General features: G+C 32.2%; 4 protein-coding genes across 4 annotated transcripts; 2 read left to right on the forward strand and 2 right to left on the reverse strand.

Moving 5' to 3' along the window:
• Positions 1-405: 405 nt before the first annotated feature.
• On the forward strand, positions 406-12,391 carry LOC111003872 (WD repeat and HMG-box DNA-binding protein 1). Its single transcript, XM_022274612.2, has 16 exons — positions 406-585; positions 669-912; positions 1,045-1,291; positions 1,396-1,511; positions 1,883-2,051; positions 2,437-2,565; positions 3,265-3,478; positions 4,589-4,771; positions 6,398-6,560; positions 7,446-7,572; positions 8,208-8,416; positions 9,016-9,114; positions 9,964-10,086; positions 10,311-10,616; positions 10,951-11,091; positions 11,578-12,391. Exons 1-16 carry the CDS (start codon positions 509-511, stop codon positions 11,821-11,823), a joined length of 2,793 nt encoding a protein of 930 aa, XP_022130304.2. The 5' UTR covers positions 406-508; the 3' UTR covers positions 11,824-12,391.
• A 1,398-nt stretch (positions 12,392-13,789) lies between these two features.
• Positions 13,790-20,307, reverse strand: LOC111003915 (mitochondrial enolase superfamily member 1). Its single transcript, XM_022274673.2, is given in 10 exon segments — positions 13,790-13,992; positions 14,613-14,794; positions 15,248-15,411; positions 16,280-16,422; positions 16,936-16,987; positions 16,989-17,091; positions 18,145-18,295; positions 18,512-18,634; positions 19,012-19,230; positions 20,156-20,307. Coding segments are annotated over 10 exon segments (1,371 nt in total). The 5' UTR covers positions 20,255-20,307; the 3' UTR covers positions 13,790-13,857.
• Positions 20,308-20,582: 275 nt separating this feature from the next.
• On the reverse strand, positions 20,583-23,196 carry LOC111003877. Its single transcript, XM_022274620.2, has 4 exons — positions 22,781-23,196; positions 22,333-22,505; positions 21,906-22,040; positions 20,583-21,720 (listed from the first exon to the last, which is right to left on the reverse strand). Exons 1-4 carry the CDS (start codon positions 23,079-23,081, stop codon positions 21,577-21,579), a joined length of 753 nt encoding a protein of 250 aa, XP_022130312.2. The 5' UTR covers positions 23,082-23,196; the 3' UTR covers positions 20,583-21,576.
• A 699-nt stretch (positions 23,197-23,895) lies between these two features.
• LOC111003863 (mitochondrial import receptor subunit TOM40 homolog 1) lies at positions 23,896-26,363 on the forward strand. Its single transcript, XM_022274598.2, has 3 exons — positions 23,896-24,874; positions 25,173-25,367; positions 26,025-26,363. Exons 1-3 carry the CDS (start codon positions 24,149-24,151, stop codon positions 26,247-26,249), a joined length of 1,146 nt encoding a protein of 381 aa, XP_022130290.2. The 5' UTR covers positions 23,896-24,148; the 3' UTR covers positions 26,250-26,363.
• The last annotated feature ends 364 nt before the right edge of the window (positions 26,364-26,727 follow it).

Raw genomic sequence — 26,727 nt, forward strand, 5'->3', positions numbered from 1 at the left:
TTTTAAAAATCTTGAAATTAACTGCAAACATATCAACCGTCATGGTCATCGCTATTTAAACGATTTTTATAGCAGTTCGTATTATGTAAGTATGTAGGTATTATTTAATAAATTTTTAATATATGGTTACTTCAATATTATTTCTTACAGTAAAAATGTCATTTATCGTTAAATGTTAAAAAGTTACAGGATGCTCCGTGTGTACACCCATAGACCATAAATAACGGCGAATAAGTTTTGACATTGACATTTACAGAAAATTTTAAATTTGAATGACTGGAGTTCAGACTTCAGACTTTTTCGCGCTCAATGTGCTGTTTTCAATTTATTTTGATTGATTTTTTTGTGGTGTTGTTTAATGTTTTAGTTTTTTAAACTTTTTATTTGAATGTTAAATTAATAAAATTATTACGAAGAGAGATTTTATGATTACTTAATTTTATTATTTATCATAATAGTACTAGTCATAGGTATAAACAAAATCGTTCTGTAGGTCTCATTGAAAAATATGAAAGTGGAGAGTAAATCTCTGAGATATGCTCACGCAGAGGGGCATACTGATGTTTGCTACAGCGAAGATGGCAGGTAAGATTCTACCTTTTTTACATATTAATCTATGTCGGTTATAGAAATATATAATCATAGTTTTCTTCAAAACCGTCTTGCAGGCACATTATAACATGTGGTCACGACGGTGATGTGCGGATCTGGATAGATATTGAAGATGATGATCCAACGTCTCACTGCGTGGGTGAGAGTGCTACAGCTGTATGTTTTAAGGATAAAAGGTTATATGTTGCAACAGATAATCATGCAGTGCAGGCATACACATTTCCTGCATTCGACAAAGATGGAATTATTACAAGGTTTACGGCTCCTATTACTCAAATAATGTCCACACCCAAAATTGATGTAAGTTAAAAGTGTCATTTATAAAAATTATTTCTTATGCAAGTTAAAGTAGTCACTGCTTCACTCTTAGTAAAATTATTTAATCACCAACAAACTTTTCTTATTAATTATGTAACTCAATAAATATTTCAGGCTTTAGGCACTACTTCGGAAAATATGGAAGCAAAGATTTGTAGCCTCGAAGGAGGAGCACCACTGTTTATTATGTCAGACCATAAGGGCCCTGTACTAAGTATAGCAATATGTCCTCAAATGAAATATGCAGTCACAGCTAGTGGTGATGGTATTTTACGAATATGGGATATAGATACACAGAAAACCATTAAAGAACTGTCATGTGTACCAAAGATAAATACATTTTATGTAGCTAAAGTAATATGTAAGTTTAAATATGTTACTATTTAAACTTGTATGTTTGATCACTCATACAACTATTATAAAATTATTAATTTTCAATAATTTTATTTACTATCATGATTGCAGGTCGTATGAGCTTTGAACCATCAGAGGGTAAATATTTGGCATATCCTAATAACAAAGAGATTGTTTTGTTAGATTGTGATGATTGGGGTCAAAGAATGGCATTCTCACACAATACTGTAAGTGTGTATATTTTTTATTATATAATATATACTTATAATAAATAATATTCAATAAGTCATGAATACACTTTTCCTATGTAATTAATGAATATTTGTACATAATATCTTTTAATTTATTTATTGAAGTTTATATCATACATAATACTTTATCTATGGCACAAGCTCTTTTATATATAATTAGTGTAGATATGACAATTTTTACTTAAGCAAATGTGACAAAAAATAATTAAAAATATCTAAAATAAAATAAAAATGATTTTTATTAAGAAAACAAAAAAAACATCAGCAAAACAGCGGATTAGGTATAAATAGGTATGATGTTGAATGTTATTATCGTAACAATTAAAATAATAAATTTCTGTTCTTAGATCAAATGTGCAATATCGCAGTGTTTATTTTCACCTTGTGGTCAGTATTTAGCTGGTAGTAGTGTTGCGGGTCAGATAGCTATTTGGGACGTACAGAGTGGAAATTGTATTGATGTAATAGAACATCCCACCTCACATAATGTCTCTTCAATGGCTTGGAATCCAAAAGGTAAAGAAATACTGGCAGTCATACTAATTTAAAAATGTCTTTTAACAGTGGATAATATATATTAGAAAAATGCTTGAACTTTTTATAAATGGTATTATTTTGCTCTACTATTCAGAATTTGCTGGCATGTGTATATATAATTAGTTAATAAATCTATTGTTTTGCATAACCCAATATTTCATACATACATATTGATTAACATTTGACCAAATATTCTCCAAATAAAATGTATGAATTTTATCTGTTTTAGTTGTTTCTGCTTTTAAAATTGGCACTCATTTACTTTTTAGATTTCAGACTCGAAAATATTTTCTAACATGAATGAGTTCTATAAATATTTATTGTCATAAATTATGCTACAATTTTATTTTTTATTTTATTTCAGGTAATGGTGTATTAGTATACTGTGATGTAGCTGGCCAATTGGGAATGTTAGTAAACTGTTATGGCAAAGACAGTTCTAAAATTGGAATTGATGCTGAAGAAGATATAGAAACTGTTGAGAGGATGGATGGTATGATCCCTGTATTTATTTAATTGCTTACAATTTATAAATACTTTAACCCTTCAGGTGTATCCGTAATTTAAGTTTGAGTCTTCTCATTGTCTAAAAGAAAATGTATGTATTCATATTAACTTTTTATATACTTTAAGAAATACAGTTAAATATAGTGGTTTTAATTTAAATATAGTAGTTTTACCATTGAAATAATATAAATAAATTATTATATACATTTATGAACTCACTTCACTTCACTTTTGGAATAATATTCCATTAAGAGTATAAAAATCGCTTTATCAATCTTAATTTTATACTTAGAAAATTGGAATGATAATGGAAAATAATAAAAGTATATGAGGTGTCCAACTAATTTTATACGACATATATAATACTTAACAATTATTTAGATTATATACACATATTAAAAATAGTCTATACACTACACGGTCTGCTGCTGCGAACTATAGGCGCCATATTGGCCGTCATATTGGCCTTGGCTGCTATGACGAGCGCCTTTCACTTTATCCCTACTCCGCGGCCGACCGTCACGCGACATGCAACACACAGACGAAAAAGTTTGAGACGATGTAATAAAAGTTTCACTTAAAAAAAAGAATTTGCAAAATATTTTTCTGACCAAAGTTCTGTTATTTTAAACTATATTTAAACGCTAATTGCTTTATCTCGTAAGTATTTTAAATTGAACTGCAGATAACGATGGATTAGTAGACGATTTAATCGAAAACTATGAAAGTGATGACGATAATGCGATATCATTGGAGAGGATTAAGAATGAGACCCTTGGCTTGGTGGAAAACGATTCCCGCCCTGTGTCACGAGCGATGACAGCGATTCCAGCGCCATCTACTGTGCCGGCTCAAGCGCCTTTTCAACCGTCATCAACTCCTACGCATCTTGAACATAGGTAAACATTAATAAGTTTATAATGAACATTTTTAGTTGATTCAAACGCGTAACTAAGCCTAGAAAAGTTGGTATTTAGAAAAATCTGTTTAAAACATGATTTTAAAATGAGTTATGGTGTAAAATAACTTATAAATTTATAATAAAATCGATAAATAAATATATTTATGACAAAATAAAACGATCACTGATTTTTCAAACTGCCTTTGAGGTACCATGTCAAAAAAACCTAATAAGACCAAAGTTTCCGATCAAAAATACTATATGTGTAATTTAATTAAATACTTCATGTAATGAGGGGTTTTTAAGGCCAATACTTTATAAAATAACAATTTCTGTAGGTTTAGTTAAATTTGCTGAATTTTCTTCCTCAACACAATAAAACAGTATCAAAACATATTTTATTTGTTAAAATATAAATGAAAAATTCCTTGAAAAGCTAATACATAATAAACTTTATGTGCAATGAGTTCATGTTTAGTGCAACATGAATCAACATGAACAATCCATTGGGATACCTGTGGGTCATTAAACTTATGACATCTTAACATATATGCAGGCCGTAAAGCATACGAAACGTTAAATAAATAAATTTTAAAATAAATGGTATCACAAAGTATAATAATTATCGCAATAAATTTGCAAATACAATTCAAGTGGCAGGGGTTAAAAAACTTTGTATCGAAATTTTTATATCTTATGTACACGCGTTAGAAGTAATACTTCTTTGGGGTACGTATGGAAAAAAATAACTAAAATGTAGTAGTGATTAACGATAAATATTAAAATTATCAAAAAGATTTTATTTAAATAAATAAATTATTAGTAAACACTATCACCGTCGTATATGAAATTGATTTAAAAACACCAATATAATATTTATTTATTCACAATGTTTAATTGTACTGTTACGAAACACGTGTTCTAAATATAAAAATACTAGAATATACAACTTGAACATAGTTATCGATTTCCATGCCACCTAGACCTAACTTTACGATGTCGAATTTAGGTGTTGGTGTGCGCGCATCGTAAAAATTCACTCTCATCATTTTTCTCCATCGTGCCATAAGAAGTATAACTACAAAAATAAATAGGGATTTTTTATTAGGTACATGTGTTGGAATGAAGTTGGAATCGTCCGTTGTCACACCGGGGAGAATGGGGAATCGACAATTGATGTTGAATTTCACGATTCGAACGTACATCATGGAATTCATCTTAACAACTACCTTAACCATACCATGGCCAGCCTATCTACGCACGTATTAGCACTCGCTTGTGAAACACCAAGGTAATTTATTTTCTTATAGGATTGGTTTGTGGACTCAGATTCCGCACTATAAACTTGCAATACTTGGACAATTGAAATGATAATGGGACTAATAAAAGTAGACGGAGAAAGTCTCCAACCAATATTTTTATTGAATTCTATGTCTTAGAGAGTACGACATACATAATACTTAACAATTATTTAGATTATATACACATATTAAAATAGCGTGGAGCACTGGCACAAATGAATAATAGTCTATACACTACACGGTCAGCTCCTGGCCTTGGCTGCTATGACGATCGCCTTTCACTTTATCCCTACTCCGCGGCCGACCGTCACGCGACATGCAACATACAGACGAAAAAGTTTGAGACGATGTAATAAAAGTTTCACTTTAATAATTAATATTATTTCGACCATACAATGTGTAGAGTCGATCGGAACTTGATAATGGTTGGTAAACAGATGGTTAAAAATCTCGTTGCCAACTGGTGGACAGATCATATAAGTCCTCAAAGCTATATACTGTCACAAGAGAGACGCTGAACAGAAACAGGTGGAAATAGGTTCCAGATGTTTCCAGATATAATTTTGAAATGTATATATCATCTTATCTCGTTTACGACCATTCTCTCTCTTCGAGGCTGGATCCTTTGGCTTTGGATGTGGGGTCACTCTGCATCTTCTACCGCATTTACCATGGAGAGTGTTCAGAGGAGTTGTTCGGATTAATACCTGCAGCTGAATTTCATCATCGGACGTCGAGGCAGAATACGAAATTCCACCCGTATCACCTCGACGTCCGCCGTTCTACAACTGCGCGTTTTTCAAGGCAGTTTTTGCCGCGAACCACATTGTGGAACCAGCTGCCCACTGAAGTATTTCCGAACCAATTCGAAATCGGTCCTACAAGAAAAGAGCGTACCAATTCTTGAAAGGCCGGTACCGCACTCGCCGGCCCTCTGGCATTGGCCTCCTGCCCGTTTGCCCCCTGTTCTATAAAAAAAAAGATCTCATGTCTAAAAGTGTCTTGGTATTATCAATTCAACTCAACCCTAGCTTACTTACTACTTTTTTTAATATTATTTGTAATCGACTATTATAATGCAATGGAATTTTCGTATCATTTTCCAAAGTAAATATATTTACATTTATCTTAAACGGGCAAATGCTCTGTGCAATTTTTATTGTTATTTAATAATCACTGCATGTATTTAAGATAAGAAGAAAACATTTACTTTATTTTTAAATTATTTTTCCATTGAGACAGTACCATTCTGTTTGGAAGAAACTTTAATAAAGCATGATTTTGTAGAGTGTTTAATTTTAGTGCAAGACCTCAAAGATGCCTGGTCTCTTGATGCTCTAGTCTTTAAGAGCCTTAGATTTAGGTTTTTTTACCGTCCCTCGTAAAATAAATTCTTAAAAATTCTGGACATTTTTGCTGCTCTCCTTTGTACATTTTCATTTAGGTTTCACAGGCGGCAACGCATTTGCGAACCTTCTGGTAATCTGAGGGTCCATGCGCTGTTTCACCACGAGAGCTTGCCGCCCGTATACACCCTGTTATAAAACAATTTTTTCTCTAGAAGTAGGGCTCCTATGTCATATAAAATATGGTTATATTGTTTTCCTATTTTTTAGTAAACTGGTCTGTATATCACTAGTTGGTAGTAGTAAAGAGTGGACTATCTCATTACCCGATACAGAAGAAATCGTATGTGTTACTGCCGCTAGTGGAATCGTCGCGTGCGCTACGAATGCAAGGTTTTTGAGAATATTCACTCCCATGGGGACTCAAAGACAGGTACGTTTAATGCGATTATTTTCAAAAAAGCTAGTCTGATTTCTTGTGTTCGCACCGCTACCGATGGCCTAAAATACCAAGGTGAAGGAAAACATCGTAAGGAAACTGGTTCCTTTGACTCAACAATCGATAGCTTGTCAAATCCAATAATAATATCGGTAACTATCTATACTTTTAATCGTCAATATACGTACTCGTCTTTCTACCATATGCCGTATGTCGTATTTTATTTCGGCCATACAATGCGCAGAGGCGATGAAAACGTAGAGAAACTGATTGTGGTTGGTAACTAAAGGCAAAAGATCACGTCGCCTTTCACCAACTAGATGGATTGTCATAAGTTTAGCAGATAATCCGCTCTAGATGCTTCGTTGCTGACCACGACGCTCAGATGAACTGCCGATTAAAGAGAGAATCTTCAATATTTAAAAAACAGAAAGAAAAATCAGCCTTTAAAATAAAACAAAAGACATATTGGCTAATGTATTTGTAGATTTTATTTGTGGAGGTTTTTTGTAGAAATAATATCAAATCGTTTTCAAATTTCAAATAACTTTGCGAAATCGGAAATTTTATCGGAACTGTCCATAATGAAAAAGATCTCTAAATAGCAATCGGAAATATTTACATTTCCAATTGCTATTAATATGATTTCCTAGGAAATGTGACTAATATAATTTCTTTTGCATATTTCCGTGCGATTTTAGGAATTACATACAATTCCGAGGAAATGTATATAAAAAAAATTACATACATTTCCGGTAACATATATACATAGTTTGAAATTGAATACATACGATTGAGCCTGCTGATACGTAAGCCTACGCCATGTCAAAGATCTTTTAGGTAGTACAAATCTTTTGTTTTAATTAAAAATTACTTCAGGTAATATCTTTGGCTGGTCCAGTTGTATGCTTAGCTGCTGTTAACACCACTGTATTTGCTGTGTACCACCAAACTGATCCGGGATTATCAGATCAACACTTGGCGATGGATATTATCGCTTTTAATGGTAAGTATGAAGGCGTTACAAGTGTTTCTGAAACTAAATTTGTTTAGCATTTTATAATACAGAACTAGACCAATGTTGGCCTAGTGGGTTTAGCGTTCGACTGTTATCCCTAAAGTCGTAGGTTCGATCCCCGGCTGTGCACCAATGGACTTTCTTTCTATGTGCGCATTTAACATTCGCTCAAACGGTGAAGGAAAACATCGTACGGAAACCGGCTTGCCTTGGACCCAAAAGGCGACGGTGTGCGTCAGGCACAGATGCCTGATCACCTATTTGCCTATCAGATTATCAAATGACCATGAAACAGAACATTGAGGCCCAGATCTAAAAGTGGTTGTACATTGATAAAAAATCCAGAACTTGATTTGTTTTGCAATTAATCCATGCATTGAGTCAAAATATCGATATATAATATAGGATTCTCGTTTCTGAATGTCACTGTGTGTAGGCTTTAAACCTAATAAAAATATATGCATACCTCTAAATGTATACGTTTATAAATTAAGGTGTTATTTAAGCTATCCTTCATTACTATTTGTCTATAACTTGAAAAAAAAAAACATATCGCTTATTTTTCTAAACAACTTAGTTCGTACCGTCAATAGTGTATTTGAAGAACCAATATATTGTTTTAGGTCGACAAGTTCGCAGCAAAACGGTCTTTATGCCTTTAACACCTGGGTCTAAATTAAGTTGGCTAGGGACGAGTGAAGCAGGCTCGCCCTGCTCTTGCGATAGTACGGGAATGGTTAGGATCTATGACGTCACTAGTGCTGTTTGGATGCCCATATGTGATACAACTTCACATTGCAAAGGCGTTTCTGATTCTTGGTTTATTGTATCGGTGAGTAACCAAACAAAACAAACCAGCATATTAATCTATACAATTTTAAATGACTACATACACACTAACATTACATTCACTAATATAAATCAAATTCAAAAGCGCAGTTCACGACGCCCTCATAATTTAATTCTACCTAAGTATAGAACCAATTACGGCAAAAAAACGTTGAGCGTTGGGGGAGTACCGCGGTATAATAGACTCCCAAAAAATGTAAAAAGTGCAGGCAGCCTAGCAATATTTAAATTAAGATTAAAAGACCATCTATTGAGTGATCCCAATCTACGGAAATGAAAGTTCATCCAAGTTCTACCAAGTTTCTTTTTTTTTCCTTTTTTTTTCAAATTGTAACGTTAGCATATAAGTGTTTTCATGTAAGTGACTAATGTCTATTATTATAATAAATGTCTTTAAACCTAACATAGACAAGCAGTAGGCCTGTTAAAATTTCAAACTAATAGCTCTCATACAAATAAGTTCAAGATATATTATGGCAAATTAAATATTGGTAGTTAATTTCTGGAGTTGATTTTTTATTTTTACAAAATGTTCACATTCGAGTGAATTGCACATTAAATAAGTAAACCTTTTTTGATCAGGTAAATGAACAGGCACAAAAGATTTGTGCTATTATGTGTAGAGGATCAAGCTTCCCACTAACAGCGCCGAAACCGATCGTTGCTGAACTACCGATACAGGTATGATAATATTCATATATATTCCTTCTAAAGCAGGGCAGTGTTGGCCTAGTGGTTTCAGCGTGCGACTCTCATACCTGAGGTCGTAGATTCGATCCCCGGCTGTGCACCAATGGACTTTCTTTCTATGTCCGCATTTGCATTAACACAACATTTGCTGGAACGGTGAAGGAAAACATCGCAGGGAAACCGACATGTCTTAGACCCAAAAAGTCGTCGACGTGTGTCAGGCACTGGAGACTGATCACCTACTTGCCTATTAGATTTAAATATGATCATGAAATAGATTCAGAAATCTGAGTCTTAAGATCTAAAAGAGGTTGTAGCGCCACTTATTTTTTTATTCCTTCTAAAAATGTCAGACTTTAAACAATACTAAAAATATAGTAAACATAATCATTTATTATTAATGCGTAATACTAATTATACTAGAACTTTTGATTCAATTTGAATTAAGGGAAATATATGTCTTACGCATTGGGAAATAAAACTATATGAATTTATTTAAAAGTAAATTTTATTTATTGTATCTTGTGTATCAGTTTTTAATAAAAAAAATGTTAATTTTATTTGCAATTTTAAGGAATTAATTAATTAAAATAGTTAATATGTATACATAAATTTCTTACTACTAGAACGTGGAATTTGGCAAAATTAGTTCCTTTTATACCAACATGTACCTACAAAAATAGATCTCAAAAACTAAAGGCTAATAAGTATAGTGTTTAAGATTTTCTTATCTTTATAACTAAATTAGATTAGATTTAAATACTTATTAGCCTTAAGTTCTAGCCGATTCCAATGTCTCAATGGAGAGGCGGAACGTAATAGATATTTTAATTTACACAGATGCCACTGTGTGAATTGGATACAGAGAAGAGTCAGTATGAAGAGCAGTTAGTCCGTTGGGCCCATACTTCTTCTGATGTTGACGTCAAAGCGGCAAGGGAAACCGCGCTGAAGTTGTTCGCTGTATGTTTTCATATTTTATCAAATTATTTTTAACTTTTAATCTAGCATTTCAAAAGATTTCGATTTTGCTTTCAAACCACTGACATAAATTAATTTGACAGTCACACACGTATTAATAAACACATTTCCAAAAAGTTTTTTTTTTAATGAAAAAATTAATCGATGCCATATTGTAAGGGGCTTTCACATAACAAACTTTTAGTCTAACATAATAACTCTAACAGTTAGCCTGCCGAAGCGAAATAGAGCAACGAGCATTAGAACTAATGGAACTACTAAAGGACGATCGCCTGCTACCCTTAGCCGCAAAGTACGCGTCTCGCCTTGGCCGAATGCATTTGGCCGACAAATTGTCAAATATGGCCGACACGTGGGAGCAAAACGCCGACAAACTGAATGCACATTTCCGAGAATTGGAAACTCAAGAGACATATGACGTCACGAGCACAGAGGATTTGAACGCTAGCCTCATAATACCACAGAAGACGGTGAATAAGAAAGTTGAGATTGTCACGCCTATAAAACCTGTGGTGAGTTTTCATATGAATTTACCTAGTTTTTAATCTTGGTAAGTTATTATTCTTAAAACAGCTGCTGCTACCGTATATATATACCGTATATAGTTGTGTGGATGATTATGGTGAGCCAATACAATTCTTGTTAGGTTTTCATAATATTTCGTTTAGGATTATTCGGAGGGAAAACTTACAAAAGTGTATCTTAATCTTGTATACAACTTAAAAATTTATAAATAATTTATTAATTAGCCTTTAGAACTTTTTTATTATGTGGTGTACTAACCCTAAATAATATTTAATTTATTAAACACACTTCTTATTACCATAAATTGTACTTATTTATCAGCCGATTAAATCATCGCCCGGTGGCGCACGGAATCCTTTCAAGAAACAACAGGATTCCAACAAAAATGTACAAAGTCCTTTGACATTAACTGAAAGGACGTTGGTGGAAGTTCATACTACTGAAACGGCAGAAAATAGTGACGTAAGTTAAATTTATAATTTTACACTACTGTAAATAAATAAATTAACAGTTTAAAACCAAAAAACAATTATTGGAATAGATTCAATTTGGATCGATTTTTTTTGCAGACCCAAGTTCTTTTGAAAAAAAAAATACATTATATATTTTTATGCGTGGATTTTATTAATATATATTTAATAAGTATTTACATATACAATTAGATTAAGATGTGTTTTTCACGAATTTCTCAGAAACTCAAATCAAAATCGTTCATCTCATCATTTTACTAGTATTTGAGATATCAAAATCAAAATTCATTTATTCAATTTAGATGCGTCTTAGGGCATGCTGATGAATGTCAAAAACGTTTACAAAATTCGCGAAAGAGCAAAACTACGCCATCCGTTCGCAAAACTACCAGGAGGCTTTGTTCTGAGAAGAACGGGCAAGAAACTCAGCAATATGACTGACTTTTGAAGTTATTTTTCTCTAACTCTTTTGTTACAGCCTTTAACACCCCTCGAAAACGAGACATTCGTGGATTGGTTTTCGCGAAACAAAACAACTTTGGAACAACAAAATCCCGAATTTACGCCGTCTGAGTTAACTCGCCATTGTATAAGAACATTCAAAAGTATCAACAAACCCGTAGAAAGTTCAAAGCGAAAACTGGACGATAGTATGGAGGAGACCGTTACAAATGCCCCAAAACAGTCTAAACTTAGTGCTTTTTCTTTTATGAAGAAGGATTAGAAATTTGCTCTTCTAGTGAATGTTGGAAATGGCCGTCCTGAGGTCAGTAGGTTCGAACTACGCCTGTGCACCAATTCAGTTACTGTGTGCGTGCGCGTTTAACACTCGCTCGTGAAGGAAATCATTGTGAGGAAACTATGGCATGTCAGGCACAGGAGGCTGATAACTTACTTGTTTATTAGAAAAAAATTAATGAAATGTGAGGACCAAAATTTAAACAGTTATTGTGAGTATTTTCATGTAAAACACAGAGTGTATTTCGAAAATTTAATATTTATTGTGCTTGAGAATACGAAATTATTTTTGAATAATAAACCAAAATGCATCGTTTTGTCCTTATGACCACACTTATTTGCCGTGTACTTTTTTAAAGTTTTGATACAATGTATAATAAAAAAACATAATTTTCTGGTTTAATTTATTTTTTATTTGATGTAAGAATATTATTATGGCACACACGTTTATTATAAAATTAGTGGGAATTTTGAAATTAGTGACCCCATATAAGCGTTAAGTATTTTAATATGTTTAATCTGTATATACTAGTTTAATTTTATTAAAAGATTTTCTAAATTTTGGTTTTTCATTCAATGCCTTAGTTTTGATCTTCCATTACATTATATTTCTATTTCACCATGCCTCTTGCTGATAAAGGGCAAATCTTTGTTTTTAATTTATTTCATTATTCTTTATTACTCAAGATGGAACCTGGTGTAATGGTTTCAGCTCCTTACAAACGTTGTGTAAATAAAAAAAAACTTGGCGATTAAAGAGAGTGCGGAGAGTTTATTGCCAATTCTTCGCTTCCGTTCTACGCTCTTGATTTGAGAACTGGCAGTAAATGTAAAATTAGAAGCATTTAATGTAAATTTCTTTTTTAACGTTCATAAGTGTACATTATCTTACCTACATGAATAAATGATTTTGAATTGAATTAAATTACCGAATTTCTCTACAGTTTCTGTATTAACCTGCTATCGGTAATAAGATTTACTCGGTCTTTCACAGTTTTCTAAGCGTGGCGATTACCTAGATCGTAGTAACGCCCCGTGAGTAAGGCCACTCTACAGCATTACAATAATTTGAGGTATATTTATGTACGTTTATAAGTTGCGGAGTCTTGACTGTTTATTTGAAATATGTCATCATCCTACATCCTATTCATTATGTATGTTCAATGTGTATTGTTTACAAATATCTTAATTTTCTCATGGAAACAGCAGGAGGTATTTGCGTAACGAATTAAAAATATCTTATATCTCATTTGCTTTCGTCATTTGTATTTACATTGGTAGTAAATAATGATATTAGATATTTGCAAACTTATCAAATCACATGTGGGAAAATTCAAGTAAAGGTGAAATTAGTTTTGTTTGAAGAATAAAAATTAATTAACTCAGTTACCCAAATACATAGAGGAATATCTAAGTAAATACTGTTTATCTGAGAATAATATTAGTTTTTTTAATTATGGCGTCATATCTTCAAGTGGTTTTTCAAACAAGAACTTCCGACGATTATCGTAACATCTTTTGTGTAATAGTCGGGAGCATTGTGTAGAAGATATTAATAAAAGTAGATATTTGTTGTTTGCACCTATCATAATGTTTAATTTTGGCATTGTGTGTGTTACTCGTATTACATTTACATAATACAATATTAAGACTTGGTCATAGGTGACAAGTGAGGGAAGAACGAAGGTATATATATGCATGCGTACTGCCTCAATGTTTGACGACAAAACTCTTTCAGTCGAAAATGTTGGAACAAGAGTAGAAAGGATGAAAATGATCAATTCTAAAGAAGAATATCGTTTTATTGGGCCGTTATAGATTTTGTCGGTGCGTAATACAACATTCATTTAATTTTTAATTGTTTATTTCATTGTATAAGATCAAAGAAAATTAAGAAACGAATTTACCATATTTTATTAGAATAATGTAAGTATAGTAGAGAATAATGTATAAAACCTTGGTAAAGATATTTTTTATATTTAAAACTTAATATATAATATGTAGGTATACAGTTGGTTTTTCATTCGTTGACTAATTCAGCTTCGTCGGGCTCAGGGAATACACCTTCACCAATCATTCTCTTCCATTCACTACCTTTTGGGTAAGCGAACTTCTCTACAGTTCCCGGCAAAAACTTTGTACTGTAACCTGCCATCTGAAACAAAATTTTTATTAAGAAATACGTCATTAGTCAAATTAAATAATTACTAGTCAGACAGCGATAGCAAATCTTTTCCAATATTGGGTTTCTATTCTAACTCGAAATTCTTTCAAAAGGTATATATATATTGCACTGTTTGGGTGCAAAAGCACACCATTGAAGTTATCGTCTTTGCTTTCTGAAGTTACAGAGTACGTGCTAGAGTTGATAGCTCGACTCGAAGAATTAAAGACCGAGAAAGTAGATACTTTAGAGAACTAAAATAAAATAGGTCTTTAACCAAAATAAAGAAGGTCTTTAAAGAAGATAGTTAATGGTCATTGGTATAGCATTGATTAGGTATAGTTTGGAACAAAACGTTGGCCATCGGTTCGTTATTACGTAACTAAATTTAATTGTCATTTCAGGTCGGTAAGGTCTTCATAACGTGGGCAAGTATTTAGACCATAAGTTTGACAACAATCAAAAAAAGTTATCTTATTATGGCAATGTTCTTATTATGTGACAATTGCTTGCCTATTTATATATTTTCTATAATTAGGTATTCGATCTGAATGTACCTCTTTTTAAGCAAATAAATGATATGTTTTTTATTAATAATAAACATAAATAACCTTTGGCGCCATATATCTAGCGTTTTCGACAACACATGGGTCAGTGAAATGTTCGTGCTGTTGGTCAACGTATTCAATGAGTCGGCCCTCCATAGTCCCCGAGAGGCATACGTAGTCCCAAAACTGCAAATGCTGCACCATTTCACACAGACCAACACCGCCGGCGTGTGGACATACTTTCACTGTAATTTATTGATTCCTGTCAATATTACTGAGACACTGTATAAAAAGCTCATTTTAATAGTTTAGTTTATAGTTGGAGTCATACGATTTAGATAACTCAATGTGTTTATTCACAAGAGATCGAATGATTTCATAAAACCTTTATTTTTAAAAGTCACTGTAAAATTAAATTAGTTCATCATTATTTGACTAATTGAACTACTCAGTAACTTTTTTCGTTGAGATAGATAGTTTCGTTAATAGTATTTAAACAATGAGCAAACAAAACTATTTAATATTCCTTCTAGCTAAGCCTAATACTCTATTTGTAAAATTCACAAAAGTCGGTTTAGCAGTTTTGAACATTGAGATATTTGGTTTTTGTACATGCGGAAATACTGTTTTTATAGTCAAACTATTTCCATACCGACACGCAGCATCGATGATTACAATTATAAAAAAATAAAGATTACCGTTCAGTTTTCGAGCCATAAGGTACACACAGAGTATTTCGTTAATCCCTCCGATTCTGGCAGAGTCAATTTGACAATACTGCATGCCTCCGCTTTGCAAAAACTGCTTGAACATAACGCGATTTGCGCACATCTCACCAGTCGCCACCCCGATACCATACGGCCTATAAATAAATTAATCAGATTTAATTAGATAATATTTATCTCCTTCCAAACACACACGTAACACAAAAACCTATAAGATTTTAATCCAGTAAAATAGACCAAATTTATGATTGCCATGAACTATTTTTCATGTTAATTAACGATTCCGTCTAGGTAATGAGTTGTAGAATGCTTTTCGCGTAAACCAAACCATCAATCATCGGAACGAATAAAAAAATGTATTGCATTAGAAAAAAAGAAATCATATTCATTCACTCACATCACATTCTATTTCACATTCTTAACTCCAAATTTTATTACTTACTAACTACTTTCAAAGAAATAACATTCATAAAGAAACATTGGTAATATATGATAAGGCTAAATGAGGTACGGAAGGAGGAAAATTGATTGTGATTTTAAATTTTAAATTGAGAATTCAAAAATCTAATAATATTTAAAAATGGGGCAATGTGGTGTGTAAACTGTTAGTGTGCAATTGTAAAGCTAAAGATGATTCTTATATACTTAATGAGTGCAGAATATATACCTAGATACGCTTCATGCTTTAGTGCAATTAAGAATAGTTAGGGCATTTACTAACTATTCTTAGCACCTACAGTAATTTACAAAGAGTAAATAAAACATTTATATATATATTTCTAAAATGTTGACGGCATATTTTTCCATCATTTAGTGGTTAGTTAATAGCTTCAAAAGCAGATGTGTGCTTCTCTGTATGTAACTGTCAAAGATATGGCCTAGTTTTCAGCTCAGTCATCCAACGGTGTTGTAGAGGTAGAAAGGTGATTATCACATTAGTGATTTTTTATGTCGTCAGAACTATTCTATGTTCACAAACCTATTGCTATAAAATAAGTAACTAACTTTAAAGCTTTAGCGATAGCAGCATGACCGAGCACGTCATCAGGTGACGTAGGTTCTTCGATCCATAATGGATGCAAATGAGCGAGTTTCTTCATCCAGGAAATAGCTTCCTGCACATCCCATGCTTGATTCGCATCTACCATCTGTACAAAAAACATTTTAATTACATCTCTATAACTAAACTGGTACAAAAAGGTATAAACAGGAGTATACAACTCTTTTCCATAGTATATTTTTTAAATTCCATAAAATATTTAGAACTTATAATATCGTTAAATTTAAACAATAAATAATGCATAAAATACACATTTACATGCGTTAAAAATGTACTTACGTAAAATATAAACAATAGAAAGCAATATAATATGTAATAATACAAAGCAAAATAAATAATAATTAAAAAGCATTAACGGATGCAAGGACAGAAGCAGTTAGTTAATTAAAGTAGTAATCGTAAGTAGATCATGGATTATTTTATGAAAGAGCACGGGTGCGATATACGAGTGGCGCCATCTCGATAGAATCCTAAATCATGTTACGAAAGTGACATTCATACATACCGACATTAATCTTAAGATATTGTTTCCACTTAATAATGTTTAAGATAAGATGAGAGTGAATAATAAATTTAATGCGACATATTTTAAATTACTTACCAAGACCTTGTCGTCTCCTATACATTTTCGGACAACAGTTGCTCTTCTGTTGCGCCTCTACACTACGACCAACCTTTACTTTGAAATGCGTAAATCCAAGATCTAAATATTTGCGACAAAGTTTCTCCACCAATTCGTCGCTATACCCCATCCAACCTGAAAGAAACGACAATCATGTCAGAAGTTAATACAATGTAAAAATTCGTAATGTGACGAGGCATGATAAACATAAAAGACAAAAATATGTAACAGCTGTTTAAAGCAAGGTCCAGGCAAAGTTTTGAATCCATGTGAAGCTATGTAATTTCCAGTCGACAATGATATTTTAAATTGATATGAAGGTTACTTCCAGTTAATGACGCACCCAAACTTGAATTTCGTGCATGCATTGCATTTCATAGTAGGATCCTCGCGGCTATGGCACTATATAGATATTACTAGCAAGTGCGGGTTTTGGGGCTTCCCGTTTTGTTCAACAATTTTGAATAACTATAGAAATGGCTATGAATTAAATATATACTGTACGTTACGTACTTGTACGTTGATTGATGATATAGAGGCGGTATTTGTTAGTCTTTAAATACGGCCAACACTATAAATTAAATAGCAATCAAAAGATTCTATATGGGAACAATGCCTATAAAAATACTAGTGAAGTTATTCGAGAATGTGTGAGAATTGGAGAGTTAAGGGTAAAAAAATTGAATTACATAGTAATTCAATTTTTCAAGTAAACATTTGAAACGTAAGGATAAAGAAAATAATCTTAATTCTGTTACCAAAAACATCTGGGTGCTAGCGTTGTCAAGGTCAAAAAATATTTTACATGCGGTAAATCACCGTACTGTCCTTAACAATAACAAGGAATATTGCTATTTGGTCTCATTTATGTTGTTTTTAATGTAAACAAATAATTTATGTATTTTTATTATATTTAATCGAAGGAAATTAGTAGTTAATTAGGTTTTTAACTATAATATTATTGTAATGAACGTTTCGGTGCACGGAGAAATTCATACCAATCCGTATACATTTCTGTCTCATATGTTTCTGTATTCTTAAAAAAAGAGTGTGTAATAATGAACACGCGTTAGAAGTTATACTACTTTGGCGTATGGAAAAAAATAACTAAAATGCAGTAGTTATTAACGATAAATAATAAAATTAATCAGAAATTGGTTTATTTGTTTGAAATAAAAATCATCTTACCAACTTGTGTGGTATACGCAGGATATCCATTTGTTTCCAAGAAGTTCACCCTCTCTTCCCGCCCATTTTGCATAGCCTTCAGCATTTGAACGGCTTCTTCTTTAGTGACCACATCGCTTATATAACGAAAGTCGATTGTTGAGACTAACTCCTACCCAAAAAAAAATCACAATGCGACATAATAAACTCTAAAATTTTAAAAAGTATTTCAAAATTACCGTTAAATATTGCCGACAGTTGATAGTCAATCAATTATGATCTGACGCTCATACTGGAGCTAGATCTTTTACGAGACCAAAGAAAAATAACAATATATACACATATAAACTTTTTAATAGATACTTGCTATTTAAACTTGCCTACGTACCTCTGGCTCTAAATCTATAAGCAATTTCCATAAAGGTTTGTTTTCAATCCGAGCCCACAAGTCCCATAATGAATTCAGAATACCTGCTGCTGCAAGATGAGCTACTCCTTTTTCGGGTCCAACCTGAACATTCACCATCAGCTTGATATTACTTTAATTTTTAAAAAGTCCCTATAAACCTACACTAATATTTAGGGACCATTATTGAATTGTTGTGATTGACGTATTTGGCGAATAACTCGAAAGTCGTCGATTCGATTAAAAGCGAAACAATAATTGGTATAAGTTTAATAAAGCATATGTATGCTGTCTGTACCATACCGCCACTTCCGAATAATTTTCTTGAAACTTCAGGTTATCCATGATTGTTGGACACTGACGACAATTTAGTGGACAATTTAAAGTCCCTTCTATAATCCTCACTAGTTAAACCACATAGGCTTTTAAAATAATTTATTTAAAGTTAAGTTACGGAAAACATAAGTGTAGAATTTACTTACCCATCTCATTTGTGAATCATTCGTAATAGTTCGCCAGAATTCAGAAAAATTGCTAAATATTTCGGCAGCATTCTTTCCAATCATAAATCTTTTTAGAGATCGAATGGCCAGCACCACAATCTCCGTTCCACGGCCACAGGTAAACGTCAGACCGAAACCCTGCTTGCCATTCTCCGTCGTTGTGGTGACGTACGCACAGGAGTAGTTTGGGTCAGTATGCTATTAAATGTGTAATACAATTTGTTTTATACATATATTATAGGATTACCTTTTAATGTAGTCACTAAGGCAATAATAATACATTTTGTTTAGTTCTATTTGATGAATTTGTTCAAAAGTGTATTACAGAACACTATACTTTCTGTTTTCAGTCGGATTGCCATCCAGTTGCCACCGCCGCAAGCTCTAAACGTGGCCGAACAGCGCTCACTATTATCAAGAATATGCACGAAAGACACATTTTTTCGCATTTGTTACCCGTTTTCTGCGAAAGCGTACGCACCTTCATATAAAATACGTCTCCATATAAGTGTGTTTTATAACTAAAAGATTAACAAAGCTAAATCTCATTGTGATTAGTTCCTAGCACATCAGTAATGATAGGAACTAACGATACCATAGGTTTTTTAGCAGTAGATTTCCATTTATAAATATTAATAAAATAAATTAATTAATTAAAAAAGGTAAAAAAAACACAAACTAAAGTGCTGATTTTGATGTGTGATTAGTATGTAAAGCACGAGTTTAGGGGTTAATTAGACGTACGAGATGTTTTTTAATATACATTTAAATTTGGTACCTGAACAAAATAAAAATTAGTGCTCTTAAATGTATTTTTAAGTTAAATACAGAACAAATATTTTTGCGTCTGTTTCATTACTTAGCCATAACTCATAAGTCATTTGCGTGAATAGAAGACGAAAATCTTTGTCGTCAAAGATAAACTCACGATCCAAGGATATAGATTTACTCAAAATATACAAATAACTTGTTCGTTGTCAAGAAATAAGGAAAATGTTGTTATACTGTTACGTAATTATGTTAATACTGTCAGAGATAACAACGTAATGTCATTAAAAGCAATTGCGGGTAACCATAATTTTATTTTTCTGTCAGTAATGTTTAATTCTATATTAGTACTTACCAGGGCATCAGATCCGTGTCCACCTAGGGATGTGGGAAACCTGACATCTTTAACATCGACTTGAATTATATTTAATCCTTTTTTATTTGGATACGGCATTACGTCTGTTACCCTTAAAATGTACACAGTGACTGTTCATGCACCGTTGCCCTTTATAAAAGGTTATCTCTCATATTTTGTTGTGTTTTTAGAGGGATAAATAATGTTAAAGTTGTGAATAATAATTATCTCTCCCGTGACCACTACGTTCATATTGCTTTGAAAATTCGTGGTCAAAAAGTTAGTCCTTTAAAAGGCCTAAGTTTGAACCTGGTTTTGTCTTTAGTTTTGGAATATGTAAAACCATAATATAACATTACTTAAAAATTACTATGTGTTATTTAGGATGATATTGAGAAAAACAATAAGATTAACAATACAATGCATATTTATATAAAATATGTATATTGTTTCAATAGATTTCTTGATACAAAACAGTAAAAATCTTACATGACTAGATAAATTTTTGACATAGTCATAGACAGTATATTTTTGTGAAACTGAAAACAAGAAAAACTAGACACAATATCAACAAGATAACACCTGTATATACTTGTGCTTTTATATATATTTATATATATGTATGTCTTTACGTTGCGTTCCATAAGACATATCATAAACCGAATTGGTTTAATAAAAATTTATGTATATTATTTACTTAATTATTCCTTACCCTGAATATAAAAACTTAAAATAACCAATCTAATAAAAAGGTTGATTCTTAACTTAATCTTAAAACTAATTATATAACATTCAATCATTTTTTAGTTATTGCACAAAATTCCTTTTCAAATAATTAAATTTTATTTATGTATTTTGTTATTACTGTGATATGTATGTATAAAATTAGCCTAGATTGTTAACATCATTATTTTGTTGTTTTTTAAATAGTGTTAAACACTCTGAAATCTTTAATATCATTACCATTAAATTTACAATATACATAAACAACAAAATCAAAGGTCCTGTATCTTATATAAACCTCATAAAAATATATCCTTCTATATAATAGTAATTTGTTATTTCTTATTAATATTATTTCTAGTTGACAACAAACAATTATTGTAGTTGTTATGCAAAACATCAAATGGTATGGTTATTTTTCATATGATGAAATAAAGTTATTTAAAAAGTTAAAGGAACAAACAGTTCCTTTAACTGTTATTAAATAATTTATATTACAGGCAAAATGCCATCTATCATACAACCTGGAACATTTATTTAATTGCTGATATGATTTCCATAACATTTGGAATGTAACAGTATGGTAGCACCATATTATCAAGAATTGTTCAAATATACAAGTTAAAAATATAAAAGAATTGGCACAAAACTTTTCATATAGAACATATACTCATCATATAAAGATCATTATTTAAAAATTATAATTCCTGGTTTCTTTTATAAATAACAGCTAACTCTTTAACAACATGCTTTTCATCTTCTTCCCATAAAATAGTAGCTAGTTTTCCAAGAGTTCCAAGATCATCATTTCTTACCCAGTCAAGGAGTAATTTGTAACGAGCCTAAAATATAATTTTTTCTTCAAGTTCAACCGAATAAGTGGAAGAGTAAGAGTGGTCATTGTCTATGAAAATACTATTGACATAAAATGAAACAAGCAAAAGGATTGTCTACACTGTAGATTATAATAGAGTAAGATTTGATTAATAAAAGTAAAATCTCATAAAAATATTATACACAATCTCACCTCAGCAATACCGCTTTGTGCATTATCAATTTCAGCTGTTTCAATTTGTCCTTTTGAGTAGCCCAGATTTTTAAATATTCTGTACCAATTTTTACCCAAGTTCTTGGATATATAATCAATATATTCATGCTCAGGCTGAAAATATAGGTTGCATGAATATACATACAAATATATAATGTGTGAATAACGCCTAAAATACTACAATGAAAATAGTACCAGTATCTAACTAAATCTTGCAAATTAGATATACCAACATCTTTGAATAGATTAAACTAAATGTTTTGTATATTTTATCCTGACATATTTATTTTACAATATTTTGACACTTTTTTTAGAAAGGTTTGTTGTATAAATAATTATAGCAATTCATGAAGGTTTTCCAATTATTAAATTAAAGTACAACTACAACTTAAATCTAAGAACCTACCTGAATATCAGCTTGCATCAGTTGTTGTATGAGTTCAGATTTCTCTATCTTTTCTTCATTTGTTTGTGCTTTAGGTGAAGCTTGTTGACCATTTACAGGCCCCAAATAATAAACAAACTCATTTCCCCAACGAATATTACTTGCATTAACAATGTTGATCACATTGCCCGTGGCTATAAACATATGTTATTTAGAATACAAGCGTATATATGCATATATAGATGTATGTATTTACACTACTTAAAACTATTTTAATCCTGTATTCTATAGTATATATTTGTCACTTAATAATTCAAGCAAATTCTTTGTAGAAAACAATTATGTGTAAATGTGCATATGCAATGAGTAACAAGATAAAGATATATTTAAAAAACAAACTAAAGCTTTAAAATGAGTCACTCTGGCTTTGATTTTCAAAAATAATAACACAACAAAATTATTAGCTTACCCTGGGTATTAACCACACTGCTTGCATTACTGCTTCGTCTATCATCCTCATCTTCTGCAGGCGTCGGATCTGGTTCGGGAGTAGAGAAAGACTTTTTATATTTTGGCTTTTTCTTTGTTTTTTTCGAATCATTCTCATTAAAAATATCTTCAGTTTCGATGTTATTTGTGTTATCTACATTTTCATTTTGTACATCTTCGGGATTCTCTTGATATGAATTAGGCCTTGGGGGTCGAGGGACAGCATCTGATTTCAAATTCCGAAATATTTCAAAGAACTTTGCACTTAGCTTGTTAGTCATTTTTTAATAAATCTTTGTTTAACCAACTTCTAAATATTAAATAAACTTAATAATATATTATGTTGTTAACAAAGAGATATACTACTTAATAAGTTAATAGCCACTAGGGCATAAACACGGGAATTAAAATGTTTAAAAAGTAAATTGTCAATTGATGAATGACATTTGACAACAATTAACATTATCGGCTCGGTAAGAGTGCTAGGAACATACGGAAATCGAGTCGAATCATTGTTCCGGAAAAGAATTTCTATGTTGTGATTGGTAAATTTGGTAAGAATCACCACCGCGAAATTCTGAATTTTAATATTTTGTTCACCGTACGCATACAGTAAGTTTAACTCAATGATTCTAAATAATTATTAGAAACTGTTAAGGCTGAACGTTTACACATTAAATAATCACGTAATCATTCTATTATGAATTATTAGCAGCCATAAGATAAATGTGTTTTTTTCTGTGTCAATTACTAAGACTTAACTTTTTAAACAACTGTGGAAATGATAAGCATCTATACTAAAATAGTAACTCGATGAAAAGAATATTGAGAAAGTTTTTCTCTGACTATGGTAAAATGGGCTGTTGAAATATCGCAAGAAGATTTTTCTTGCGATATTTCAACAGCGTACATAAAAAAATGTACTTTTGGAAAGTTGCGAACTTGTTGAAATATTTCAAGTAAGCGCGCTTAGACGCAGTTTATCTAAAAATGATTTATCTGTATTCCAAGTCAATTTTTTATATATCACGCCTTTTATCAAGCCTTTTACTTATATATCACTAATTAAACTTACAGTGATATATAAGTAAAAGGGAATTGCCCAAATGCGTGTATATCATATACAATTATCATAAAATCTTGAATAGCAACCTTGAACACAACTCCTAAATCATCAAGTAAGCGTTTGAGAATCATTCATTCTAGACGACTGATACCAGCACAAAGTTATTAATTATTATTAAAACCTACTTGATTGCGGCTTTTTTCGATGACAGAAGCGACTAAATTAAACATAATGCATAGACGTCATAAATGTATGTAGATAGTATTTTTCCGAATTATTAAAATGAATAAAGACTCATCGAATACCCAGGGATTTACACCGTCATTATTGGATTTATTAAAATTACTCTCCCTAGAAACTATTTACGCTAAATCGAACACTGGCTCGCGAGCAAGCTCTCCCCGGAGAGACCCTACGACCGCAGATAAATACGCAGGGGGTGATGCGTCATCTCCGAGGAAATGTGAATGTAATGTGCGAGATGGATCAAAATCAACTTCAGGTGACCGCGGTAAAACTGGTGCAGGCGTGACAGGCTCTAGAACTGGTAGAATATGCCATAGCCACAAGGAACCCGAAGCTCTTCCAGCGGGTGCAAATTATCCTGGTCTTTTACGTCACATCCACAATGCAGCACGATTTTGCCTTCCTCAATGTTTCGAAGGAGCTTACGTTTCTGTGAAACAAAATTCCTCTAATAATTGGGTATTGGGTCACTCCCTGTCTTTTAGTTCCGTATCGCCAGGTGGATATAAAGTATTACTTTCTTATATTGATAAAGACAAGACGGTTAAATTGCCTTATTTTGTATTGGAGGCTGCCCCAGGCGGTCAGATGAGTACAGAAGTTAGAGTAGGTCCATCCCAGGGGACCCGTGCGACAGTGGTGGCACAAATCGCTGATGGAGAATTCTATAGTTTCGAGAGCATATTTGATACATTTTTTAATAGCTCGACGGCTTCGATTATAGCTGTTAACCGAGAGTTTATTGCTCTTCATTATTTACAGGTGATTATTTTTTCCTACTTCAATTTTAAACTAGAGTAAAATTTGTAGATTTGATACTGAATCAAATGATACTTAATGTTTATTTCGATACCTAGGCATGCAAATAATAAAGCATGCATGCATAAATTATAGTAGTAGATAGTAGATATAAGTTAAATTATACTTAGATTCTTTAGGAAGTATATACATATATTATATAAACATCTACCTATCTCAATTTCCCTTCAATCACCTATCCTACCGGAATTCATATTCCGGATATGTTAGTTATGCGATAAACCAACCACATTGTTTTCAGGCTATAACGGAGCAGTTGTCATTAGGCGCTGAAATAGTCGCAAGAGGTCATACAGCGGAGATAACTTCTGCTTCAGGTGCTGGTCGCTGGGCTATTGACGACCACTCTATAAGTGCCACATTAGGAAATCGGGGTCTTGATTTGTGTTACGCAAGGACCATTAAACCATTTTTGACGGTGGCTGCCCTACTTGAGGTCGGTAAATGTAATTTTTAGTTTTGAAATCAAATTTAAAAAATCTTAATTTTAAATAATTATGACAATTAGTTTTTTACTTGATGAGTAGGTACTATTTAATATTAAATTTTATAGGATTGAAACAGTTTTATTATACATAATATAAATATCAAATAAATAATTAATTTCTCTTTAAACAATTTAAATAAAAAAAAATGACCCACTTCTGTTCACGTGTTTGACAATCTTACGGTACAGTAATGAATAATGCATAAAACAAATAAAACTGAAAGAATTGTGATTAGAAATTAAACGTCTTTGACCCCGGACGAAGTGCATTTTCTCTAAATACTATCATATTTGAAATTAGGATAAGTACTTACATAAGTATGCAAACACTTTGTCAAAGTTAAATAAGTGACGCGATTAATCAACTAGTCTACCTTTTTGCACACATCACCTATTAAAAAAACAAATAACTAAAATAAAGGTCCTAGGTTCTGCTTTTTGGTTTATGAAAGGGGGTTGCGAACTTACACTTTTCTTTATGTCTGCCGTGAAAATGCTTCTTAGCACCCAAACATATCCAAGGCCCTGGAGTGGGCTGCTAACACCAAGGACTCTACATAACAGTAGACAAGATTTCCAACTTCAACAAGTTCATCATTTACATAGGTTGGATTTTCTGTGAAGCGGGCCGTGGCGACTCTGGCATATGAATGGCGTTTAGACGAATGGAGCGTGCGAGGTTCGATCGACTCCGACGGCTTGGTTGGTGCTACTTTACAACGCGCACTCGGCGGCAAGAACTCGCAAATATCTTGTGCAATTTCTGCACTCCTTAACCACCCTAACAATAAATTTCGGCTAGGTTTCGGTATCAATGCTGCTATTATTTAATTTTATATAGATTTAATGTTTGAAATACTTATTTTTACAATCGATTTGTCTATTTTAGATGTCGTCATGTTCGTATGCTATTTACAAAATGGTCTGTTATGGAATTGAATATGGATATTGTGTGAATTACTTACTATTATTTTAGTATATTATATTGCATTAAAACATTTGTATAGAAATTTAATTAATATTGTGAACTTTAATTTTAAATATATATATTTTAATTAATTATTAGAATTTCCTTTTAATACCCTTACCTGACGTAGAAAATATTTTATGAATATATTTTTAAATCACATTGCACTTTTCTGTTAGAAAACACCTACGCTTATAGTTTAATATGCTTTAATCGCGTACATAAGAGCAATAATTTCAAAATTCATTATTATTATAATGATAATGTAGGCGTGTATTATCTACCGGCGGTAACATTTATGGCGTTTCCGCGATGGCTGCGTCTTTGGGCGCCTGCGCGGAC

This window comes from Pieris rapae, chromosome 1, assembly GCF_905147795.1.
Source record: "Pieris rapae chromosome 1, ilPieRapa1.1, whole genome shotgun sequence".
Lineage (NCBI taxonomy): Eukaryota > Metazoa > Arthropoda > Insecta > Lepidoptera > Pieridae > Pieris > Pieris rapae.

Bases quoted from the DNA above. Each gene is read 5' to 3' on its own strand.
- LOC111003872 (XM_022274612.2), top strand. From the start codon at position 509: ATGAAAGTGGAGAGTAAATCTCTGAGATATGCTCACGCAGAGGGGCAT. The intron at 2,566-3,264 runs GTATGATCCCTG...ATTGAACTGCAG, and splicing joins AACTGTTGAGAGGATGGATG to ATAACGATGGATTAGTAGAC. The intron at 8,417-9,015 runs GTGAGTAACCAA...TTTTTTGATCAG, and splicing joins ATTCTTGGTTTATTGTATCG to GTAAATGAACAGGCACAAAA.
- LOC111003877 (XM_022274620.2), bottom strand. From the start codon at position 23,081: ATGACTAACAAGCTAAGTGCAAAGTTCTTTGAAATATTTCGGAATTTG. The intron at 22,506-22,780 runs GTAAGCTAATAA...ATATGTTTATAG, and splicing joins CAGTGTGGTTAATACCCAGG to CCACGGGCAATGTGATCAAC. The intron at 21,721-21,905 runs GTGAGATTGTGT...ATTATATTTTAG, and splicing joins CACAAAGCGGTATTGCTGAG to GCTCGTTACAAATTACTCCT.
- LOC111003863 (XM_022274598.2), top strand. From the start codon at position 24,149: ATGAATAAAGACTCATCGAATACCCAGGGATTTACACCGTCATTATTG. The intron at 24,875-25,172 runs GTGATTATTTTT...CATTGTTTTCAG, and splicing joins TTGCTCTTCATTATTTACAG to GCTATAACGGAGCAGTTGTC. The intron at 25,368-26,024 runs GTCGGTAAATGT...TCATTTACATAG, and splicing joins CGGTGGCTGCCCTACTTGAG to GTTGGATTTTCTGTGAAGCG.